This window comes from Seriola lalandi, unplaced genomic scaffold, assembly GCF_002814215.2.
Source record: "Seriola lalandi dorsalis isolate HSWRI2012SDOR001 ecotype SW California unplaced genomic scaffold, Sedor1 jcf7180002054591, whole genome shotgun sequence".
In the NCBI taxonomy this organism is placed as follows: Eukaryota; Metazoa; Chordata; class Actinopteri; order Carangiformes; family Carangidae; genus Seriola; species Seriola lalandi.
The window spans coordinates 1,411,138-1,437,333 of NW_019525144.1; the positions used below are offsets into that span (position 1 = coordinate 1,411,138).

At 39.0% G+C, this 26,196-nt stretch overlaps 3 protein-coding genes across 3 annotated transcripts; 2 read left to right on the forward strand and 1 right to left on the reverse strand.

The window, feature by feature from the left end:
• Positions 1-73: 73 nt before the first annotated feature.
• Positions 74-6,924, forward strand: rbpja (recombination signal binding protein for immunoglobulin kappa J region a). The gene is made up of 11 exons (XM_023419233.2): positions 74-229; positions 1,059-1,097; positions 1,257-1,352; positions 1,447-1,612; positions 2,009-2,183; positions 2,362-2,499; positions 2,718-2,830; positions 3,006-3,146; positions 3,586-3,741; positions 3,914-4,017; positions 4,100-6,924. The coding sequence occupies exons 1-11, from the start codon at positions 210-212 to the stop codon at positions 4,440-4,442; spliced, it is 1,491 nt and encodes a 496-aa protein (XP_023275001.1). The 5' UTR covers positions 74-209; the 3' UTR covers positions 4,443-6,924.
• Positions 6,925-7,524: 600 nt separating this feature from the next.
• Positions 7,525-19,172, forward strand: stim2a (tromal interaction molecule 2a). Its single transcript, XM_023419183.2, has 12 exons — positions 7,525-8,570; positions 11,099-11,229; positions 12,506-12,617; positions 12,711-12,822; positions 12,952-13,067; positions 13,542-13,719; positions 13,815-13,992; positions 14,159-14,320; positions 14,543-14,643; positions 14,745-14,998; positions 15,334-15,526; positions 15,690-19,172. The coding sequence occupies exons 1-12, from the start codon at positions 8,447-8,449 to the stop codon at positions 17,143-17,145; spliced, it is 3,117 nt and encodes a 1,038-aa protein (XP_023274951.1). The 5' UTR covers positions 7,525-8,446; the 3' UTR covers positions 17,146-19,172.
• Positions 19,173-21,568: 2,396 nt separating this feature from the next.
• Positions 21,569-24,501, reverse strand: LOC111664573 (uncharacterized). The gene is made up of 5 exons (XM_023419232.2): positions 24,422-24,501; positions 23,871-24,278; positions 22,986-23,126; positions 22,718-22,779; positions 21,569-22,514 (listed from the first exon to the last, which is right to left on the reverse strand). Exons 1-5 carry the CDS (start codon positions 24,456-24,458, stop codon positions 22,452-22,454), a joined length of 711 nt encoding a protein of 236 aa, XP_023275000.1. The 5' UTR covers positions 24,459-24,501; the 3' UTR covers positions 21,569-22,451.
• Between the last annotated feature and the right edge of the window lie 1,695 nt (positions 24,502-26,196).

Below are 26,196 nucleotides of genomic sequence, written 5' to 3' on the forward strand. Positions count from 1 at the left end.
CCTCTGCCCGTCGCCCCTCCCTCCCTCCCTCCCTCCCTCCCTCTCATTCTTCTCACCCCTTTGCCCCGTCACACCTCCCCCTCTTTTTCTCCCTTCTTTTCCCTTCCAGTCTGGTTCTTCTGTTGTGCCGTTGGCTTTGGTGAGGGGGGCTGTGGGAGGGATCTCGCGATTGTTGGGACTTTTCTTCGGGGGGGAGAGTTAATCGGAAGATGGCGCCCGTTGTTACGGGGTAAGTGGTCAAGGCATAATTTTATTTAAAAAGTTTTATTTTCTTATGGTAAACCGTTGCCAGTTTGTGGTGTTTCCGAGTGATGACTCTGCGTGTCAACACTGCCGCCTTAGCCTCAGTAAACCTACCCCACACTGTGGTACTTTGAGGCTTGATGTGGGGTCTGTTGTGCTAAACTATTCTTCGTAGTGTCGCCTGGTTTCTCTGCCATTTGTTGAGCTGTCGTGCGATATTAAATCAGTTTCAAACTATTTTAGAAACTTTTTGTCATTCAACAGTTTTGCATTTGAGCTTAACTACTTCTTTTGTGTCTATTTAATTTCTGTTTCAGTAAATTGAGTGCAGAAACAATGTAATATCATTACAAACTCCACAGACTGCAACATTGTTACATTAACGTCATAGCAAGTGCTTTAAGTAGTTATAGCAGAATATACCTGGATTAACATACATTTATTGGTTTAATTTAATTTTCCTCACATCAATATGTAGCTCGAAAATAAAATGGTCAGTTCACAATGTTTTTCCACCATTGAAACTTTTAAAACAAATCATATACATTGTCACATTATTGTATACTGTACAGTAGCTCCATTCTAAATCTAAATTATAAGGGCAAACTGTTTCCATATGTGTGTTTTCTATCTGAGTTCTCAATACAGAATGAAAGCCTAAGCACACCTGCATTCACAGATGTCACTGACATTGTGCGCCTGTCTCTTTTCACCCACTTTCAGTCAAGCTTTTTTTTTTTTTTAATCTATGCTAGAGTAGCCCAGCACTGATACCACAAGTAAACACTATGCACTCTGATGTTTTTGTTTTGCAGGAAGTTTGGTGAGCGCCCTCAGCCTCAGCGCTTGACAAGGTAGAGGGAAACATAAAGCACCCCTTCACATTGCACAGAGCTCAACACTTTTAAATCAGTGCAGAAAGCTAATGGAAAATGACATGATTAAAGAAGATGCAAGAATAATTTGTACTGTGCTGTCAAAGTGTTAAACTGTGTTCTCCCCCTCAATTTCAGGGAGGCTATGAGGAATTACTTGAAGGAGAAAGATGATCAAACAGTGCTCATACTGCATGCAAAAGTTGCACAAAAGTCATACGGCAATGAAAAAAGGTTTGTATTGGACCATTAAAGTTGATTTTGAGTTTGTGTGTGTGTGTTTCATAGAGAAATTTTTACTGATGCGTTGGACGTTGTTGTCAAATAGGTTTTTCTGCCCTCCACCATGTGTGTATCTGATGGGCAGCGGCTGGAAGAAGAAGTTGGAGAATATGGAGAAGGACGGTTGCACCGAGCAAGAGGCCCAGCCATGTGCATTCATTGGCATAGGCAACAGTGAGCAGGAGATGCAGCAACTCAATCTGGAGGGGAAGGTGTGTAGGCATTTATAATAACACCTTACTGCAGAATTATATATATCTTTCTGATGATTATAGCAGTGCACACTGTAGATAAACCTCTTCTCACTTCAGTCATTTTAGCAAGAACTTGTTAGTACATTATTCTGCTTTACCACTGTTGAACCATGCAAAGTAACCACAGCATGAAAGGTACAGCTGCTGTGCAGTTTGCAGTTTGACCATATCCTCTGTTTTTCTCTGCAGCCCTGTTAACTATGTTCATACTGTAGCGGATATTGTTTTCTTATTGCACCAATGTCATTCATGAACTTGTTCTGAGAATAAGTTGAGAGGGAAGTGAAAACGGGACAAACACAAATACAGACTCTCATACAAAATCCCCTAACCTGTTTGTTTTCCCTACGTCAGCACTTCTGCACAGCGAAAACACTGTATATCAGTGACTCAGATAAAAGGAAACACTTCATGCTCTCTGTGAAAATGTTATATGGAAACAGCGCCAACATAGGAGTCTTCCTCAGCAAGAGGATCAAGGTGATCTCCAAGCCCTCCAAGAAGAAACAGTCCTTGAAAAATGCAGATTGTGAGTTGCAGACTGTGTCAGTATAAATACACACATATTCTATCTCATGTAAGGACAGCACATATAGACATTTAATTTTAATTTGAAAAATATTTTAATTTCTGTTGGCCTGTAGAAACACTGTATTATCTATCTCCCTTTGTCCTCACTCACTCTTTCTCACTTTTTGTCATTCCAGTGTGTATAGCTTCAGGGACTAAGGTAGCTTTGTTTAACCGCCTGCGTTCCCAGACGGTTAGTACCAGGTATCTTCATGTGGAGGGAGGAAACTTTCATGCCAGCTCCCAACAGTGGGGTGCCTTCTACATCCACCTCTGTGAGTCAACCTTTTCTTTATTAACGTTCTTTTTTTTTTTTTTTTTCCCATTTTCTTTTATCCTCTGTGCCCATTACTGTGATTCCTGTTTTTATTGATGAACAACAGGTTACCTGCTATGAGTACACACAATTTACAGTATTATTATCTTATCTCATATGTCCCTTGATTATTTAGGGACACTTAAGTGATTATTGTGTTATGTGATTTTTGTTTAGTGGACGACGAAGAGTCTGAAGGGGAGGAGTTTGCCGTGAGGGATGGCTACATCCATTATGGTCAGACTGTCAAATTGGTCTGCTCTGTTACTGGCATGGCCCTGCCCAGACTGGTATGCATGTGTTTATTGTCAAATAGTATGTGAGAAAGTGTGCTTTCATACCAGTGGTGCATTTAGATACGTATACATATCTTTGTGTGTGTGTGTGTGTGTGTGTGTGTGTGTGTGTGTGTGTGTGTGTGTGTGTGTGTGTGTGTGTATGTGTGCGCGTGCCTCAATGCCTCAGGTCATTCGCAAAGTCGACAAGCAGACAGCATTAATGGATGCAGATGACCCAGTTTCGCAGCTCCACAAGTGCGCCTTCTACCTGAAAGATACAGACAGGATGTATCTCTGTCTCTCACAGGAGAGGATCATCCAGTTCCAGGTGGGCAATTGTATCGTTGGAGTGATTTTAATTCTGTTTGGCACCATTGTTGCCAAAATTCATTAAAAATGTACCCATAATTCAAACATGAAGTAGTTTAAGATGTAGATTGTATTATTAAGCTACTGATTGTATTTTCATTTTTGATAAAAAGAAACAAAGAGAATGTAATCAAGCTAGGATAATACTGCTGTTTCTTCCCATAGCCAACAGAATATTAACCTGTCTGCTTAGAACACTGCTCACAGGACCTGTTGTTTGAATAGACATTTTTTTATTGAGCACTTCAGGGCAAGAGAAGAGAGTCTTATCTTTGTCCCTGTCTTTGGCAAGTTCCTACCTAACACTCTGGTAGCACAAATGTGTTTTTCCCCTCAGTTTACATAAAGCAGGAAGTGAAAATTTATTTTATTTTTTTTAATTTTTTTAAATTTCCCAGGCCTCACCGTGCTCCAAAGAGACTAACAAAGAGATTATTAACGATGGGGCTTCCTGGACTATTATTAGCACTGACAAGGCAGAGTACACCTTTTATGAGGGCATGGGCCCTGTCCCCACACCAGTCACACCTGTTCCTGTGGTGGAAAGTCTGCAGGTACTTGCACAGTCTATTCTGTTGAAAATATGCTTGTTATGCTTTTTATCAGTAAATGTAAGTGTCATTCTGGTTACAAACTACTTCCCTTTTAAGTGTTTACTCAGCTTCTAGGGACATTTTTAAGGACATAAAACTTTTTTTTTTTCTTTTTTTTTTTGACTGTGTGAAGTTAAACGGCGGAGGAGATGTGGCGATGTTAGAGCTGACTGGACAGAACTTCACCCCTAACCTAAGAGTGTGGTTCGGAGATGTGGAGGCTGACACTATGTACAGGTGAGTGTTTATATTTGTGAGTGCATATTAGTGTGTAATGACTTCAATACTCAAACCTTGTTTCATTTATCCGCCCAATAAGATGTGGAGAGAGCATCCTGTGTGTGGTGCCGGACATTTCTGCCTTCAGAGAGGGCTGGCGCTGGGTGAGACAGCCGGTGCAGGTCCCTGTCACGCTAGTCCGCAATGATGGAATTATCTATGCCACTGCCCTCACCTTCACGTATACCCCTGAGCCAGGGCCACGACCTCACTGCAGTGCTGCTGGGGCCATTCTGCGGTCACATAGCACCTCTTCGTCATCACCGGCGTCTTCATCTTCGCCATCATCCTCGCTGGGTGGGCTCGGGGACGGCCAGGGGGCTTACAACAGTAGTGACTCAGGAATGTCATCAGGAGCATCGACCATGTCGGTGCTGTCATAGTTATACATATTTCTAATGTGTATGTGTGTGTTGTTTTGTATGTGTGCTATGAATGAGTGAGAAAATGCATGCATGTATTTTCCAAAGAGGCTCATGGACCTGTGAAGAATTGCACAGACTTGGAAACTCTTCGTGAGAGAGCAACTGCAGAATCATGAGGAATGCAAGAGAGATTTGGGGGAAAAAAAAGACAAGTTCAAAGACAAGACTTAAGATAACTAACTCCTCTCCTTAGCTCCCTCTTGTGGATTGTTGTGGACATGTCATAAGCACCACTCAGAGGACCTTGACATCCAAGCTCTTCATCTAAAAGAAGATGAATCTGCCATCTGACTCTCAAGGCAACCAGACTTGTAAAAGAACCATTTGTTTTTATACACCTGTGAGTTTGAGAGCTATGTTCACTACGCTTTCTTACTGCCAAGGTCATGTTTTTACTGAAAAGCTTGTTGATTTTATCTGTTGTGAGCAAGGGAAACATTTTGTAAGAGTAACATAGTTTTTGCGGACCAAGGAATATTATTATATTATTTTATTCATATTATATTTTATAAGCTTTTGCTGAGGTACATTTTGACATTTTTTTGTATGATACTGCATAGTAAGTTCACTTTTGTTACCAAATAGAGTTTGTCATGTTGGCATGTTGGAGTGGTTAAAGTGGAAACGGCTTTTAGTAAGTCTCCAATAGTCTGACTGCAGATTCTCTACTTTTATCCTCACCTTTTTTAATATCCACTGATGTGTTTTGGAATTGGAAACCCAAATGCATACTTACTAAATTGTCATTACAGAACTTTTAACAATTCTACATGCTGTAAACAATATAAAAGAAACAACAAGACTGTGTTTTAGACAGTGAAGTCAGGCGCCCATCTTGCTGCAGTTATTGGCGTAGCTGTTCAGTCTCTTACTACTCTTTATATCAAAAATTACATTTTTGATGAGCGTAGTGTGTGTGTTTGTGTGTTTTTGATAATATATTACACTATCAGTGTATTCTGGGAGACCAAGGTCTAAATTTAGTAATCAGTATGCTGTTTTTTGTTTAAACTCAAATCGGAACATAATCATTTCCTCTTCTTTTTTCACAGTAGTGACGCCTTTAAACAAAATTCTTAATTTGGAAGAACTTTGGGTCCTAATCTCCTCCATATTTTCAGACTTAGTCGGGGAACAAAGAAGGAATGACAAAATGAACTGTCTTAAGTTCAAATCATTAGTGTGACTTTTTGCCTCTTTGATGTCTTTCACTTGGAGGGGCCTTAAAGAGTCAGTTTGAGATTGCGCTTACGTGTTGGAAGAAGAGCTTTAACACCGTCTCTGCCTTGTAGCTTGCAGGCCTACCCTTGCTGTTCACATATGATTGCCCAGTAACGTCTCGTTGGGATTGAGCCTTGTTGATTCAGGTTTTGTCAAACATGGATGCAAATACAGTAGAACTAATTTTAATACAATGAGCTGTGCTTGTGCTTTGGGTCTTTTGTGATAAGGTGATGGTTTTGTACAGGATTGATAGTTAACTTGCCTTAAAAACCACTACCTGCAGTACCTGTCTTGCTCAAAATTACTTACAGAGAACCCTCATTTGCATCATGCTGTATATCATGTTTCAAGATTGACATTTAAGTAATATGTGGTAAGTAAATGCGGCAGGTTGACCTGCTTATTAACAATTGGAAGTTTTAATGATGGTGATGTGAATCACTTAAGTTGTTGAATATGTGTTTTCAGCTTACCTGAAAGTAGATGTTGTTGTGTAGAAAAGTATTTACATCACAACAGTCCAGCAGCATGGAGCACCAGTCTGATCAGCCTTTGCGTCCACTCTCCTATCATTTTCTTTCCATGCTCTCAGTAGACAGTTGTTGGATTGATGCAGCATACTGCAGGTGCTTCTCTCTCTTGACTGATAGAAAACGTTTTATGTAAGTTCTGTAACAGCAAGTTTGTGGATTTGTCAGTATTACATCAACACTGTAGTGTGATCCCTGCCTGGCTCTGCAGAAGTCTGTGGAGGTCTGTGATATTCTTTATCATTTGCACATATTATTGACAAATTATTGAATTTTTGGTCACTGTGATGTGGACCCTTAATCTTACCTTGTTAGTTTCTTCTTTGTATCTGCATTCTCATCCATGCCTTGCTTTGATGTCTTGGTCAGTCAGGTCACCCATTGTACTACTCAATGTCAACAAGGCCATGTGTGAGGCAGTGTAGTGCTGTCATAAGGTCAGCTATGAGCTAGCATGCTAACAAAACCTCATCATGTCATTAGACTGGTGGCTTTATGAGCATTTTTCTTTCTTGTGTTTGGAGAGTTAAATGTCTTTGCTCTCATATCCTGCCTTTTGTTTTTCACTGCTCTATCCCTATATGAAACCTACATCTTTCAGTCTTGTTTAAAACTCTGTCATACAGCACGTAAATCGATCTGCCAGCGAAAGGTCAAGAATAAAAATGAGCTGAAGCTCAAGGTCACTTGTGTATGTGTTTAGGTGTCTCTTTGTTTCATACACATCATCAACATCATTGAGCAGACCAGGAGTTCTAAGACTAAGGCTAGATATAATCAAAATGCACATATACTGTATACTCACACAGGCCCTTCTGAGGCCTTATTGGACACTTACCACTTGGGCATGCTCCACAGGCTAGAGGTCAAATTTGCCTCACTATTTTTAAACTGGGAGCCAGATTGCTGGAATGAAATCTGACACTCCGTTACTTTTAGTGTGAGAGAGAGAGAGAGAGGCTTGTGTGGTCTGTTTGTGTCCCTCACACTTTATACTAATAATTTATACTAAAATACTTTGAGACAGACTGACCAGTGCTTTCTGTACAAGTGTGTCAAAGACTTTGCAATCACAAGCCACATATGGACATCATCAGAAACCCAAACAGGTGTACAAACATTTGCTAAATCCATCGCATAGCTTGAAGATCTGGCCAGGCCATGACGTGACATATGACGTGCTATTCCTGGCACAGTCATGATCTCAAGCAACATTTCCCATTGTGAAGTCTAGGGGGCTTTAATTGATCCCTAAACCAGAACCAGTAAGGCCAGAAAATGCGGGGGATAGTAAACGATGTAGTTAGCTCATGGGGTGGTGTTAACCCTCACTGTTGAGCATTATAAGCAGTTGTTCAGCTCTGTAACAAATGGAAGTCGAAAAAAAAGATGTCACTGGATCAACACTGTAGCAAAGTGTGTGGAGTGGGGTTGGGTTAGGAAACATAATAAAGTGTTGGGGGCCCTATTGAGAGAGAGAGACAGAGACAGATACAGAGAGAGAGAGAGAGAGAGAGAGAGAGAGAGAGAGTCACAGCTTGACGTCTGTTGGGGAAAAGGCTGACAGAAGAGAGAACAGAGAACTGGACAAGTAAGATAATCTGGTTTATAAAGAGACCACCAGCCGACACAAAACAGACAACTGGACACGAGGGACAGAGAAGGTGAATGCGTCCTGAGCAGGATTATAAACCGAGGTTTCCTTCATCTTCTGACCTAACCTGATCTGCTTTCCTGCGCCTTTCAAGTCCAGAGATCTGATGTGCGTGTGTTTTTTCAAATAAGGATGGATCACTCTCAGGACCATTTCTTCTGATGTTTTTATTTGACATAATATGGATTTATCATAGCGGAATCTGTCGGTTTTTTTCGGATTATCCACTTTTGGAGAACTTTTACGCACAGCCTTAGTGTTTGGATGACTCTACAAATCATTACTGCAGAGTTTCTTTAAAGTGTTTTGAAACTTATTCGTGCGCTATTATACATTTCAGGTTGCACACTAATCCATCTTGCCTGATTTCTCAAGTGAATCATCAGTATCACGTCTCGCTTCCTGGCTGTACCCGTAATAGCAACACAGATCGCTTAACGCTTTGCGCAGACTGACAGGGGTGCCCCCTAAACTGTTGGTGCCGTATATAGTCTTTCTTCATTTGTTTTGAGGAGTTTCTCGACTCTGGACGGAAATATTATCTGCCATCTGAAATGCTGCCTCTGTCCCCTCTGTTGCTGCTCGTTTTCCCCGCTGTGGTCTTTGTGGCCGCGCAAGGCGCTGGGGACCTCCAGGGTTTCACCCTCCCCGGTGGGAGCGCAGGCTTTGACCCAACAGGTAGGCCTATGTGCTGAATGATGCATCCACAGACTGAATCAATTAGGAACGCTGGACATTGGCTGGCAGCACATCAATCTAATTTGCACATGTCACATCTAAGAATGACAGTCAGTCATGCTGTTTTGTAAGTTAGAATAGGGCTGATAAAAACAATTTCTTTTTTTTAAATTGTTGTTTGGACTGGTACACAATCTTAAAATAGATCTTTGTAAGTTTTTTCTATTTTATTCTCATTTTTTACTTGACTTGACTAGAAACAGTTTTACTTAGCTTATTTTTCAGCCAATTCAGACCATTTTGATGATACTGAACGATGGAGTGAGCTTACTCATGTTAAAGCACTATTATTCGACAGGCATCGAATCCTAAAAGAACAGCTCAAATTATCAGGACACTTTCTGTTTTGTTTTGGAGTCTTTGTGAATCTTGCATATGATGCTTGGGAAACAAAACCCGCAGTCTTTCTTTACATGAACTAAAACATTTTATGATGCTATTAAATCTTGCATGACCTTGTCAAGGGATTTTTTAAATAGTCTGTCTTCGTAGTAAATCCAGCCATTCCAATCTTCTGCCCAGCACAACAACTTCAGCTCACCTGTGGAAAAGGTTAAACTCAGGTCGTATGGGGAGTTCCCCCAGACACACACACTCACACACACACACACACACACACACACACACGCACACACACGCACACACTCTGGACCTTTGCATACACCACAGTTATTTGATAGCCCATCCAGCTGAGATGTCTCTTCTCTATTAAGAAATACAAGTTTCATCATCAACCAGGGGGTCAGTTTCTTTGCTCTGTACATTGGTGGTACAGTCTACATCTCCTGGCTGTGGGAATGTTTTTCAGAATACTGACATTGTCAACTGCAGATTGTCAAGAATTCTAACTATTTATTGCCATATCAAATCATTATTGAAAGAAAACTCATGGCAAATATAACCAAAGCAGACAGCAAACAAAGATACAATCATTATAGGTCATTCCATCCCCTTATTTTCAGTGTCTTCTTTCTGCATCTATAGAAACCTCATGGGCACGCCTGATGCTTACCTAGTAGATCCATGTTGCAGGATCATCTAGCACTAACATACTCCTATGGTCCAGTGCTGACTTTTATTGGGCTAGTTGCAAGAGGATTTCCTCTCCACATAAAAAAAAATATATTAAATATTACTACTTCTGAGATTGATACCAATATTTTTTTGCACAAATCACATTTTCCCAGTTTCCCATAGTTTTATTCTTCCTCACATTGTAGGCAGGGAGCGGCTAGTCTAACTGAAGCCGGCTATGATAGTGGGTTTAACTGGCAGGCGTTTGACCCCCTGTCCCTTGAGCTCCTTGGAGCACCAAATCTCTAGAGTCACAGAGACAAAAATGGGCTCTGACTCACTAGACTGACAGATGACAGAAAGCTGTGCGTCACCTGTGTTGCTGTACTCTACTTATGGCTGGAACACATTGTACAATTTAAAGCCTAATTACAACAGTTGATTTGGCCTTGATGACTGATTTTCCAGAGACTCATCGTTGCTGTGTGACCGAGTAAATTCAGTATACATTGTCTGCAAAAGTCTGCCAGTGTGTTCTTGGTTTTGGCGCAAAGTATTTATGGATTGATTTATATGACTTGACTGACTAAACTTACCACCTATTATTACTTCTACAAATACATAACTACACAAGAGTAACTATGGTACATAAGAGCTCTGGTTGCAGAGTGGGCAATGACGTGACAACAAGAAGGTTACAACTCTGACACTTCCTGGTAATGGTGGTAAACATGCTTTGAATGACTGATGAAAACAGGTCTAATGTAATGTATCATATTATTTCTATGTCAGCAACAAATAGATTGTTCTCTTGTCCTTGGAAACAGCAGTTGCCAAAACAATGTCACTTCATGGCCCATTTAGAAGCTAATAAATGGATCTTGAGGTGAGATTTTTTTGTCAGTGTATCGTACTGATTGTGCAGTTGGTTTTATTGTGCATATTTGTCTAGTTTATGTGGATCGAAATGATTGCACTTTGCAGATACTTAGGGGGGAATTAAGTGTTAATAAACAGAAAGCCCCATAAGGTACCTTTTGATAAACATGCAATAAATCATTTTGGGTCCAGGCTGTATTTTAAGAGAAACCATGGTCATTGATTCATATTTATTTTTCGTGGAAATGTTGAAGTTTTGGATAGACAAACAGAAAAGACTTATCTGATGAGACTTATCTGATGCCCAGTATAAGTAATAAATTAAATGTGCACTATTCTGCATTCCCTGTATGGGCCAAAAGAATCACATTCACTCAATGCTGAGCAGATGTGATTAGCTTTCCTTGTATCTGCTCTAAAAGGAGCAGTGAACACACAGAAAAGATAGTGCTCAATTTGTAAATCAGTGTAACTGATCAGCTGAGCTGGATTGATGAATAACTGAAAGGTACTCCTTGGATATGTTGAGCGAAGTAATGATTCATAAAATGTCATTGCCTTCCTAACACACATAGACCCCTGCATGGTGGTGTCTCCACCATGTATGAGCGAGGCAGATCGCTACAGTCTGGAGGCCCTGCGGAGCATCCATCAGATGATGGACGATGACCAGGATGGAGGGATTGAGGTGGAGGAGAGTCTAGAGGTACAACTTGCTCTTCATCAAATATTTAACCTATCTACTAATCTGTTGTAAATCCTAGCGCTTGTATGTTCTTGCATGCAGGAAGCAGAAAGGGTAAAGCAGTGCAGCAACAGGTGTCCTGGCTGGTGGTAGAGTCAAATGCTACTTCAAGGATAGCAAGGGTATAACTTTTGCTTTTGGCTCGGTGACAAAATTAGTTTGGACTAAAAGAATACTGGAACATTGGTGACCTTCATAGATATAATTAAGAGTATAACTCCTCTTAATGTTTCCTTACACCACCTTCTTATATTCTTCACAAACATCTTGAAACAAAAGAGTGAAGAAATATTTATCAAAGTTAATTTATTTGAATTTGATAATTGCATGAATTTCTATTGTCAAATAATAAATAAATAAAGATAGTATATCAATCAATTCCTACATACCACAAATGTATGTGCTGCTTTTTTGCAGACCTATAATATTTTAGAGTTTCCAAGCATATTTTTATGTGGGACAAAAAAAACAAAAAAAACAACATGTAATTGAGAAGCCAAAAATCAAAGAAGTACTGGCATTATCAAAACTTTTCTATTCAATCGTGTGAACAAGTAATCAATTTGATCTCTGTGTATGGCTCTGTACGTGCGTAAAGGCATATCAAATGCATATAAAACATGTTTGCGCACATGTGCAAATGTGCCTTAGTGATTTGTGTATTCTTTTTGTGTTCAGTTTAATATTTCAGAGTAAATAATATCCAGGGTAGAAAAGCATTTTGCCCAGAGAGTCTGCAAGTCTCTAGTTGTATGTGACATTGATAGTAAACCCAGAATTCCGGAATGCCTTCACCTTCCAGAATGCAGTGCAGGGATACAGTATCCAGGGGCTCGGGTTGCGGTTGCCATAGAAATGTCAGGGGAGGGGCCTGGACTCATCAGAACATAGCCCCAAGATTCCTCTAGCCATCATATGAAGCCTCCGTTTGCAGCCAAGAACACATTCCAAGACAGCACTAACACACACAACCATGTACACATAATCTCTGAAGTTTGCAATACACACTCATGCTTCTGCATCCAGTCTAAATAAATACAGTCCCAAAACACACACTCATTATTCCTAGATTGAAATCCAAGGACATAACATACTGCGACACCCACCCAATTTATTTTGGACAGGGAGTCTGAGAGTTTGTGCTCAGCTAATGTTATGTGCTGGTGACCTCTAACCTGGCTTTTGAAATTTGTGTCTGAAAAAAATTCTTTATCCCTGTATCCCTCCAATTATGCAGTTCATCATTGAAGACATGAAGCAGCAGCAGACCAACAAGCACAGCAACCTGCACAGAGAAGACCAACACATCACAGTTGAGGAGCTCTGGAGGGGCTGGAAGTCATCTGAAGGTGTGTGTATATGCATTGTTTTATTTTTTATTTTCTTCAAATGTGTCAAGCTCTACTTTGTCTGACTTTTTCTTTCCTTGTCTCAATTTTCAGTACATAATTGGACACAAGACGAGGTGCTTCGCTGGCTGAAGGAGTTTGTTGAGTTGCCACAGTATGAGAGAAACTTTAAAGACTTTAAGGTCAATGGAAACACACTACCCAGGTGAGGATAAACACTGAGGATCCTATAGTCAACCAAGACCGACTCTCTTGTGTGCTGTTGCCAAAGCAGGTCACTGTAATAACAAGTCAGTTGAGCTGAACATGTGCTGCCTGTGACATCTGTTCATAGGATTGCAGCAAACGAGCCTTCATTCCTGAGTATCCATCTGAGGGTTCAGGACCAGAGAGACAAACAGAAGCTCAACATCAAAGCTCTGGACGTAGTTCTGTTTGGGCCGCCTACACGTAAGAACCTTAAGTCCTCACACTCTCCCTACTCTAATGTCTCTTGAATGGATCTGTTCCTGTTTGCCTATTTAATTTACACACACATGTACAGTCCAGCTTTCCCAGTTTCCCCCGACTTTTGCAATATTTAATGGACAACAACTGGCATCCAGTGAAAAACCCTTAAAAAAAACCTTAAAAAACCCTTTAAAAAAAATCTACATTTTCGACAAAGTCATTGTTAACATTATCAGTAACATTTCTACTGTACGCATACACACTCCCGAGGAAGAGTACATTCTGGCATGTGGGTGGATGTACAGAAAGTTAAAACATTTTGTCAGTGATAATATGGAAGGTGTGTTTTTGGCTTACTCCATGTTACTAACTTTGTGTCCTTAAGATCTCCCTTTTTATTCGCCATTATCCCATCAATTATGATTCATTTATGATACATCAACCATTAATAATCATCCTTCCATTCCATCACAGGTCCTCCTCATAATTACATGAAGGATCTGCTGCTAATTGTGTCAGTGGTGATGGGAGTTGGAGGCTGCTGGTTTGCACAGGCTCAAAACAAAGCCAGTAAAGTCCACATAGCCAAGATGATGAAAGATTTGGAAAGTCTCCAGAGGGCAGAACAGAGTCTCATAGATCTACAGGAACAGTGAGTATTCAGTAATTTTCCATTGTCTGTCAGTTGTTGTACATCACCTATATGACTTCGTCTCAATTACACTAATAACATTTTCACATTCTCAGACTGGAGCGAGCCCAAGAAGAGAAGCGTAATGTTGCAGAGGAGAAACAGAACCTGGAGGAGAAGATGCGGGATGAGATCATCGGAGCACAGGAGGAGGCTCACCGTCTGCACGAGCTGAGGCAGGGAGCTGTCACTGAGCTCAGCCGCCTCCGATATGCAGAGGAAGAGCTGGAACAGGTTAACACTACGTACCATGCAAATAACCAGAGGAAACAACTTCTTGTTTGCTGTGGTGACTCACCGTCTTTGCTGTACTGTAAATACTGTAGGTGAAAGCCAGTTTTCACCAATTCTTGAAATCACTTATGTAGCATCTAACATTTGACTGATGGCATCCATTTAGGTCCGTGGGGCATTGAAGCAGGCAGAGAAGGACATGCAGGCAAGCTGGACTGCCTCAGATGCTCTCCAGCTGTGGCTGCAGCTGACACATGAGGTAGAGGTCCAATACTACAACGTCAAGAAGCACAGTGCAGAACTACAGCTTGCCACCGCCAAGGACGAGGTAATGCATGAGGAGGAAAGAGACAAAAGAAGAATCTTAATACATGGAAATTATTGAGCAACTTTTCATCTTCACCTTTTTGTGCATCTAACAGTTTTTCATGAGTGGGTCAGTGTTGATAATAGAGAGACATTTGGAGTGATTTGCACTGGATCATAGACCTGATCTCTACTGAATGACCCACTTCCTGTTGACTGACCCACAAACTATACTTCCTTGCAGGCAGAGAGGATTAAGAAGAAGAGGAGTTCTGTGCTGGGGACTCTCCATGTTGCCCACAGCTCCTCTCTAGACCAGGTTGACCAAAAGATCCTGGAAGCAAAGTGAGTCACAAAATTACCTGTGCAGGTATGTGCAAATGTGTCTGTTCCAGTAAATATGTAATATGTAATGTATGTGACAAACATCTTTGTACCGCCTAAAGGAATGCCTTGTGTGAAGTAACAGCCTGCCTACGGGAGCGTCTCCATCGCTGGCAGCAGATTGAGCGCGTCTGCAGCTTCCCCATCATCAGGAATCCTGGCCTAGCAAAACTCACTGCGCAGCTTTACACAGAATCAATTGCCCTGGGGTTGCCCCGAGGACCCCAAACATCTTGTTCATGCCATAGCTCTTTACATGGATCTATAGAGGATCTTTTAGAAGAGTCTGCGTCTCCAATCTTACCACAGATGCAAGGTAAATAACATGAATCGTGGGTTTTTGTCTATTTGGTGTCCACAGTGTTCAATCAGGTGCCTGTTAGGGCCATGGCATGTGATTCACATGCATGTTTTGTGGCTGAAAATCTGTTGTGTCTGTGTTTGGCTCACCAGCTACAGTAGTTTAACAACTAGCACTGCAAATAGTCCCTACATCACCAAGCTTCTAGAATCAAATAACACCACTCTGGTGTTACCAGACATTTTATGTTGAAAACTAGGGGTACATATTCATTGCTACCACTACACCACTGCCTTTTATGTTTGGATTCATCATTTTCGCTGATTGGTTCATCTTTGGTTTTCCTCCAGTTCCAGTTCCACCACCGAAGCGCTCTCCTCGAACGCGAGGATCCACCATATGTCGGACTCGTCGTCCTGGTGTCATTGCTCAGCCACCAGCTGCAATGATCTTGCAAGACCCTGACCTTCTCATCCCCATCCGAGCCCCTTACCCGTGCTTTGATGAGGAAGAGGAGCTCTTCCTGAAAACTCTAAAGAAACAGTATGTCTGCTTGCCCACAACTTTTAATGGCCACCTTATTTTTACACAGTTTCAGCAACACCTTCATTGAGCCAATTTGTTTGGACATTCCATTAATTCCTTCCTTCTTTCCTTCCTTGTTTCTTCCTCCCCTTATTCTTCCTTTCCTTTCTCTCACTAATAGAGACTCACAAGAGGATTATATGACTTCACCTCCTCTCAGCAAAATGTTGTGTAGTCCTAGTGCTGATGCTTCCTCTGAGAAGCTCTCTCATGATGACACTGAGCTGCTTGCAGAGAGCTCCGTTACAAAACCTCTGAGTAAAGAAATGGAAGCTGTTGTTGAATCTCCAGTTCGTAAAATTTCTATAGAAGAGCTTGAAGCTTCTGCAGATGTTGCTTGCAGGAAGACAGCAAAAGACAAAGTGCTGGATACTTCTTTGGAATCCCCTTCTTTGAAGAAGTCCAAAGAAGAGTCTTTGATAGAGGCTACATCAAGGAAGATATCACGAGACAGGATGGAAGTTCCCATGGATGTTACAGTTAGAAAGGGGCTTTCCAGTGAGTTGGATGCAGAATTTCCATCCAGGAAAGTAGAGAGAGATATGATAGGGGATTTGATGGACACTACTTCATGGAATATATACAGAGAAAGAAGTGATTTATCCCTGGATGCGAGAAAGATTCTTTGGAATGAATTAGAAGCATCAACAGATCAACAGGCACCAAGGAAGATATCAAGAGGTATGATGGGGGCTTCAGTGGACAGCGCCTCAAGAAAGATAGTACAAGATGATGCTGAGCATCTGTTTGACTCAGTATTCAGAAGAGTTACAAGAGATTCATTAGGGATGTCCCTAGAAACAGGTTCTAGAAAGCTTCCATGTAATAAAGAAGAATGCCAGCTTGATTCCTCTGTGAGGGCATTAGCAATGGACAAAATGGTTGAGACCACAAGAAAACCACCAAGAAGGATATCTAGAGAGGAGTTGGAGTATAGTACAGATACTGCTTCCCTAAAGATACTACCCAGAGAGAAATTTGATGCATCTACAGACACCTCGTCATCTACAGAGAAGCAAGAGTTTTGTTTAGAACCATCACCTAATAGGAAGATACTGAGAGATGAACATGAGTTGTCTGCTGGTTCTCTAAGAAGGAGAATACCAAGAATGCCAAGTGTTGATGTTTCAATGGAAATACATAAACAATCAACACTGAGGGAGGAGATGGGAGCATCTGAATCAAGTTCATCTCCAGGTCGAATTGGTCAGCCAGACCTTATGGTAACCTCCCAGGCACCATGGAAGTCATCTTCAGACCTTTTCACTGTTGGTCCATTGAGCCAGCTTGTATATGATGGAATCCTTGAGAAGTCCTGCAACTCCACACCAACAACCCTAACCAGCCTCTCTGCCTCAGTACCTAATCTGCGTCAGAACAGGCTGCAAGCAGAGATGGAGAAACCTCTTCCACCACCAAGGGTTACCCCTACATCTCCTGTATCGCCCATCGAGACTGGAGATGAGAGGACCAAGGATAAGGAAAAGAGCAAGAAATCCCTGAAGCTCAAAAATCTTTTTAAAAAGAAAAATGAGTCAGCTGCAGCAAAGCATCAAAGTGGTCTACAGAAACTTTGACAATCAGCCAAGAATATTTTCTTTTGTTAAAATTTTATTGAACCAAAAAAGTTTCAGAACCTCATTGAGATATTGATGTTTCCATACTCAGAGTCTGGTCTTAAAGGCACTGACAGAATCATGATACATGTATGATGTCTAATGTTGCCTGTAAAAAAATGTCCAGAAGATATAATACATTTGGGCACATAAGTCAGTTGCATATGTAAGGAGATCAATATGAGGCTCAGTAAAGAGTTTTTACATAACTTATTTTATATTTGAAGATGATTTCTTTTGCTAAGTCTTATGTAGACATATGGTTGATACCATATATTATTTTAGATGCAGATTTTTGATGCTTTGCCTATGGTTGAAGGATTAAATTATGTTTAAACAGATGCTGCTCTTCTGTGCAATAGAGTCAATGCTTGAATTCAATTTAAACCTCCATTGAAGATGCAGCAGAAAATGAAAACATTCTGTTCTGAGAGAAATGTGGTTATATTTAGTGTTGTCTTAATAAGAGATCTTTTCCCTGATCTTGATTTGAATCCTATCTATGATATAAAATATGAAAGAGAGTCTGGTCTGACATTTTTGTTAGTTTTTCAATATACCTGCATTATACACGGAAAAAATTAGTAAGGCAACTGGAAAGCCTTAAAAACCTATTTTATAAATTAGTGTTTTACTAGGAATGATGGGCTTCTACATGAAGACCATATTTAGACCAGTTTTGATTATATCACGAGAGATTTCTGTATTTGTGTTTTTTTCTGTGTGTGGGAAGTTGGAAAAAGGTGATGTCACATATTTCCACCAATCAGGTGGAAAGACCTGTATCAATCAGGTTTTAGCAACATTTGAATCAAAATCTGATGAGTTGTAGGGTTGTTAAACCATTAAATTATCAAACAACAACCATACAGTACTGCTGAAGCAGATTAGCCAAGTATTTTTTGAGGTTTAAACCCTTACTATTTTTCTTAACTTTACATTTTATTGTTGTTTGATTTGTGTAGGATTTAAAACCAAGTTTTCAGGGGCCTTAAATATGTTTGACAGCTGGGTTGGTCTGCCCTAAGAAAACTTAGCCTTGATAACAAAAAATGCTTCCCTTTAATGGTTTCATATCATATTTTGTACAGATTGTTGATAATCCTTATTGAAAGAGGTGTCGGACAGGTTTTTAGACAGCCTCTTTTTTTATCTCAAGCATCATCCAATGCTCAAATGGCATTTTACAACCAACATCAGCACTTTTAAGGTGTGATTCACTTGCAAAATGTTGCTGAAATAGACACAAAATAACATTTTTATTACATTGTCAAAGACTGTCATATCTGAAACTGTTGGCTGCCTTGTATTTGTTTATTTATTTATTTTGTGCACAATTCACTTCTGGGTATCTCAATCACAGAGTGGTGGTTGTGTTTTTATGAAGGGCAGTGGGGCATGTTTGAAAGTTGGCGTACCAGTAACAAACAAATAGTCCACAAGTTTGGAAATGGATCAGGCTTAGCATAGCCAATATTGGCCCATTTAAAGAAGAATCAGCCGTGATTCTGTTCCGTGGATCAGCTTAGGGCAATCCAAGTTTTACTGAAAATAATAATCCTATATTTGAGAAATGCTCAAGAACAGTTTCCTTGCTAAAAAGACAAACTATATTTTCTCTTTTTTGAGTGCATTTAAATGCGTATTTTGAATGCTTGAATTTTTCATGTTTAGAGATTATTTATGTTTCTACTATTGTTTACAGGCATAAAGTCAGTACCTTGACTATTTTTTTTAATTCAAATGATTAAAAAATGTAGCTTTTAATTGATTTTAAAAATGCTCATTGGAATATGTTTTTTTTCATGTCTTCAGTGTCTTTGTTTGCGTGTCAAGTGTAAGGAATATATGAATAAAATCTTTTCCCTTGTCTTAGATGAGGACAACTGCTGAATTTTAGTATGAAAATATCATTTTGTGCACTGTTGTTATCTACTAATTTATTAACAACTGGTGATAGAGGAAATAAACAATATGAACTAAAGAAATCTTGTGCAAATTCTTTCAGTCCTTTGTGGAAGAAATGTGAAATGTGAGCCTGCGATAGATTATGAGTTGAAGAACTGAACCTTCAGTAAAAATCAAACGTGATAATGTTTTTGTTTTGTTTTTTAACAGTTAAAAGGAGAATTGATTTAGACCTATTGAATAGAGCAGCACTGTTACTACTGTTGAAGATAATACATCATGGATAGTTATTCCAGCACAGTGACTTAGAATTTCAGAAGCACGGTATGATTCAGTCTGGACTGTTCGACAGTAAGGTCCAACGTTTTTGATGGCATTTGTGATGCATTGCATTGTCTTCCCACTAGAGGTCAGGTGAGTTTCACTTGGAGAGTCTGATTGACTGGTCATTGATTATACACTAGCTATTTTCAGAACGGCAAAGTGTCATTCATCTTACGCCAAAAGAAACAGAGTAGTATGAGAAATACAACTACTAAAATGAGGACCAACTTGAAGGACACATCAACAGCATGTCCTCTCACAAATGACAACAAAAATTTCAGCTTGGCCAGATGCTAGAACGTACATTTTGATGTTAATCATGTTAAGCATCTTATTCAACATTGTAAAACAGTGACTATTACTTAAACAGGAGTTCAACAAAGAGATTGTGACATGAATAGTCATCATCAGCCCATGGATTATATTTCATAGTAATTCATTAATTTACATTGTGCATTACAAATGAATTAGAGGACAGTAGCTTGGCTTGTTGTTGCTTGACAGTGTGTTTCATGATACGATTACTTGCAGATTGTATTGTTTCTCGCTTTAATTATGTTCAAGGTTGTGCTTTTGAATATCATTTGAAAGTCAGCAAATACTCTTATATAATACACTGATGGGTGATGATCATTTTGTAAAAACTTTGGACATGCTGGTCACATTAGGAGATATGACATTTTGTTGTATTGTTTTAAGCATTGCCTTTTTTTTTCAATTGTGGCACAGATAAGCTTAAACAGGAAACATAGTTCCTGTGGTTTCTTATTGTTTAATTTTAAATAATCAATTTGTGCCACATAATGGTCTAATTACATTATTTTTGTTGTGTGAAAACAGCCAAAGACCTAAAGATGGTCCTGTTAGATTTTTGGCTTTGGTTTATTACTTATCATCTCCACTAGAGGTCAGGAGTGACTCAAATGGAGCCAGTGAGGCTACTGAGTAATGCTGAGAGATCACACCATCTCCCCTATTTGTCCCAACAGACTTTTCCAATTTTAACACGCTGAATGATCAGAGAATCATTCGTGCTACAGCAAAAACAAACAGGCAATACATAAACAAATAAATGTCCACATGTTTGTGATTCAGATATGAGGATTGAGAGTAACAGTTTATCCTGAATAAAACCTCACTGACACTGATATCTGAAAGAAATTTGATGTGTATTAAACCACAAGGTGGCTGCAGAGCTTCTGTAATCAGTGTTTTACTTTAATTGTTGCAATCGTAGCAACATCACTGAAAGTAAAAAAAAAAAAAAAAATCCATACAAACTGTGTTCTCTTCACACATTATGCACCGATGACCTCAACAGGCCACTAATCTGCAGCTTCAGTCTGCATGCTGAGCTCTGTGGTCGTTTGTCAGTGTGGGTTTCCTGTAAAGCTTGACTGATCACATGGACTGCATACTGTGGCTTATTGTACACACTGTACTCACTTGTACCTTTTTGGAAACTGACTTTACAGCTTGTTGTAGATGTATGCTTTGGTCATATCCCATTGGAGGAGAATGTTTTGCTGCTTCCTTTTTACTTCTGTGAAGATATAGATTTTGTGACTTATGAAAAAACCTACAATCTGTTTCATCTGTCCACAGGACATTCTCCCAGAAGCATTCTGGCTTGTCAAAATTTTTGCAAACTCCAGTCAGGCCTTTGTATGTTTCTCTTTCAAAAGTGGGTTCTTCCAGGATCTTGGTGCTCACATCCATTCAGAGAGCATTGTATGGTGCAGTTGGACACTATTGCACCTCTATCTTGGAGGTCAGCTTGTATCTATTCTGAAGATTCAAATTCTCCTTGTGTTCAATACAGGATCAACTTTCTTCTTGTGGCCATATCTAGAGAGGTTGGTTATGGTCCCTTAGACCTTAAACTTTTGTGATCATGCTCAGCAAATATTTTTTTCCTTATATCCTCAGACAACTCTCCTTTTTTTCTCGTTTCCACATTTCTTGTGGCGCACAATTGCATTTTAAATAGGCTGAATGACTGATTGACTGATGACTTAAGACTGAAGGCACGTGTGATAATTTTGAAATACAGATGACAATCCACTTGTTTATCACCACTTCTAAGGGGTCATTCATTTTATCCAGGCCATTTTAGAAGATCTTTGTAGAATAAGAAAGAATTAATCAAGAGTTCAGCTCTTTTCATTCCTTTATTTTATTCTATGGCAAACTAACGGCGTGCACACATGCATGACAAAGGCGCTTTTAATTTCACAGACTATTGTTACAATAAGGTGTTAGGGTACTAACACTTTTATCCACATCTGTAAATACAAAATGGTAATAAACCAAATTAAATAATAAAAGAACAAAAATAAATTCATCATTATTGTGGTTCATACCTCTAACAAACTGGCCATTTAATCCACAATAAATCAGCAAAAGCAATGAGTAAGGCATTCACCTGCATCACTTATTCTTTCAAATTAATTTAATGCAAATTATTATGCCTATCCATTAGAATAGAGACTACTGAAGTAAAGGGGAGGACAATCAAAAAGATAGTAAAGCCCATTATATGTTGTGTGTGTACGTACACAGCTTACAAAAGACAACTGTAATAAAAATAATTGATTTATAATAATGTAATAATAACAAGTAAAGAGTTAATTACAAATATTCCATACATATTCTACGTATAAAACAGTACAAGCTCATATTACTTAATGATAACTAATAAAAATAAAAGCAATATGTAAGTCAAGATTTATGTTTAAACAGTTCTCAACGGAAAAGTACATTTAAAACTGTGATAATGTGTATGTGACTGTTGTCAACTGGTTGATCACAAACCTGATACCAAATCGGCCACACAGCTTGCGCTCACACACTTTGTGGTTTAAGATCTCTAGGAGTGTGTCACAAACCACAGGACATACAAGAATACAAAGATACAAGAGGAAATTACAAGTTAAACCGTTGACCTGAATTTGAAACATTTTGAAATTGGACTCGTTCAATTCTATTTTCTTTCTGCCTGAATGAGACAAATGTGCTTTTGCTGTACTTCATGTCTACTGGTGTTTTTGTCCATCCTTAACCCGGAACACAACTCGTGTTAAACACACATCTTCATCCTGTAAAACAATTTGTTATTTAGAATCATTTGCATGCTATTGTGCTGTTACACTGGACAATTAACAACCTCAGTACATTTAAAAGACTACATTTATGAAGAAATTGCTGACAAAAGGGAAAAATTAAAATTCTGATTCTGATCATATGATGTGTTTATACACATCATATGATCAGAATCAGAATCAAATCTTCTGTTGATTACCTGATTCTGTCTTGTTTGTCCTGTGCTGTTTGGTCTTTTCTGATGAACTTCAGGTTCGTAATCTACAGAAATGAATACAACACAATTTCAGAGTAGCCCTCAAATGTACAAAAGACTATCACAAATATAGCTATCTTATGGTATTTAGTCTTTACATGAATAATTACTCTCCAAAGTGTCTGAAAAAAATAAATAAATATGACAATATATAAGAAATACGAAATAACACATAAACATGACGTAGTAACTCTGAAATAACAAAAGGTACCTGTTTTCTGACAGAAGTGATAAACCAAAATAAAGGAGAGGAAAGAGGAGAGAATAGTTAAAGCTGGCGTGAACACCACCATCATCCAGGGCACAACACCGGAGTGAAGGCATGTTTTTCTGTCTGCGTTGTCTTCTTTTCCTGCAGTCAGCAAAACATTTTTAGACATATATGCATCACCACTATGAAGTTTGACTTGTAACATGCTTGATATTTATCCTGTTCCTCACTGATAGATCTTTTCCAGCTTGGACCTATTTTACATTTTAGTTTAATATAATAGCCTAACAGTCAGTATCGCTATATCTAAACAAGGTTCATTGGTGACTGATTTTATGCCAGCAACAGGTGATATCTGGAACACTTTTATTCCATGTGTTAAGGTGTTTTCTGGTTTCTCAAATGCAAACATTTTACAGAAGGAGGATGCATATAAATATCAATATGGAATATATTGCATGGTAAGAACAACCCACAACACTTCAAACCTAAGCAGTCTCTGATTAGGAAGAAACTTCATGTCTTTAACTTCAGAGAAGTGGCTGTATTACCCTGGATTCTACCTCACAACCTTGTTCATCATAATGTAGCCCATAATATTGCTCATGGAGAATACAGTTTTGTATGTTGGATTTGACATGATCACAAACTTTAATATAATAGAAAAAGAAAATTATATTTATTATACAATGTAGGGATCTGTCAAATGGTTCAAATCCAAACATACTGTAGATTAACATACAAAGAAAAGTCAGACCAGAATAATTACTCAATAGAATCCTTGTTACTTTGCCATAACTCTTCAACTGTACAATAATCATTTAATCAAAAGGTTGCAATCACTGTCACCACTATCACACTCACACATGTACAAAGAAACCTTACCACATATGATCCTTGTTGTTACACTGCCATAGTTGTAAATGTATTTGGAAGCGATTAATTCTTCATCCTCCACCTTCATCTGTTGAGTTCCACAGTAGTAGAGCCCCTCATCAGAATCAGTGATGTTCCTGATCAGCAGGTCGTAGGAGTCAGAAGAATGGTACTTCAAAAATTCAAAACGAGGGAAAAGCCTCAGAGGATCCTTTGGGTTTCTGATGCCATCCCCCGAATCACCTACTGTTTTAAGAACAAGAGTGGGCTGGTTCTCATGAGAACAGTTCCTGAACCACACTATGTATACTCCAGTTGACTTTTTGCAGTCACAGTACAGAGTGATGTTTCCTCCTGGTCTGACTGTCACCTCCGACACTGGTTTGGGAATCTGATCCTGACTGAAAGAAACAGCTCCTGCAATAAAAACACAGTCATAAAAGTAGCATTACAGGATTTCACAGCACAGAAAGTGCAGTTTACTAATAAACAACAATGAGTATGTAGATATAAATTATTTGTAAAATGGAACATAACTGTAATTTTATCAAAAGAATTACCAAAGAGAACGACCAGAAAAACACGCAGCCTGTCCATGTGTGATGATGACAGAGAGCTCAAAGAGAGCGAAACACCTTTTACTCACTGATATAACCTGCTAAGACTTTTCCATTAAAGGAAATCTAAGTGGTGATTGGCTAGTTGAATGGCTCACTGACTTGTGGGTAATCACAGAAGCATTAACTAGAGGCAGATAAATGTCATGTAATGCAAAGCTATGAGATAAAAACATGTTTGTACAGTGCAGAGCAGACTCAGTCACTGTATAATTGTGCTGTAAATTGTCAGTCCGTTGTTAAAAAATTTTAAAAGATTAAACAGGACTACTTTACAGTAGCGTTTATAGCAGCTCATCTGAAATAAACACAAGTAGACACTATAATTAAAGGCTGCTTATTTTTATTTTTATGATCTTGAGAAAAGTTTATTATTTTGTTCATGTTTAGATTAACTGGTAAGATATACTTTTTAACTGCTCTTGTGCACATCTGCTTGATAACATACCAAAGTCAGCTCTCGTTGATTGGTGATGCATCGATAGGTGATTATTACTATAACTTCTGAGAAAATAAATTGGACACAATGGTCAAATTAGGAGATTTTTTTTTTCAAGACAGCTCCGGCCCCTGTTTCCAGCTCCTTTTCATTCCTCCCATGTTTTCTCCCCAGACCTGCCATTCTTTATCTGTCCACCAGGTGTCCCCAGACTTTTTTCCTGTCCTCTGTTGCACCTGCTCACCTTTTTTCTATCTGCAATCACCTGTGTTTCCCCGCCCACTGACACACCTGTTCTCTGTTTCATCATCACCACAGGCCATGTTTATACCTGCCATTTTCCCCAGCTCATTTTTGGATTATCTCTCTCTGTTTCCTAGTGCTTTTGTGTATTGACCTTGGTTCTTGTTTTTCTGTGATTGGATTACATTTTTTGCGGGGATTCCTGTTTCTTCTCATCCATCCATCTGCTTGTAAGCCATTTTTTCATTTATTGAAGGTTCTTAACTACATCATCCAGTCGATGTTTCTCTCTGCCTGTGCTGTTCATTGACATTTGTGACAATTTTGTTTTACCATAATAAACTTAGGCAATGCCAATACATGTTCTTGTCTCCTGTTGTAGCACAAATCAGATTGTATGTTGCAGCTCAAACAAAGAAGGAACTGAATGAATGAACCAAACCATGGCCTGAATTTAGTTTCTTCACTCACATCAGTGAGTTGGCTTCTGAGTAAAACTGTAGATGTTTGGACAGAAAATCATTTCAGAAATCAAGACTATTTTACAGTTTTGTCAGTTTTGCTTGTAATTGTAGAATAAAAAAAAAAAAAATGTATAAAATTTTTAATAATACAAACTGAAATATATTGAAGTCACACAGGCATATTCAAGAGTATAGATAAAAGCATGTTTGCATAGTGTAACGGCATACTGGTGTATACTTGTTTTGTACTCTGACAGGAGACATAACAAAAGTATAGTCTGCTGTATAACTTATTTTTTTAATGGACTGTAAATGTATGTGTTTACTATAACATTCCAGCCCCCTTCCATTTTGAAAGATAAAACAGGAGGGCTAATCAGCAGTTATTGTAAACAGTGGGGCAAGTGATCACCAATCAGTGATTAATATAGCTCAGATCAATAGAAAAAGGATCAAGTTGCTACAGAATTAGGTTTTGCAAACATAAAAAAAGATCATGTTGATTTGAGAATTTATTTTGTGTAAAGTCACAACAATGCAGTCATTTTTCCCCCATTTAAAAAAAAAAAAAA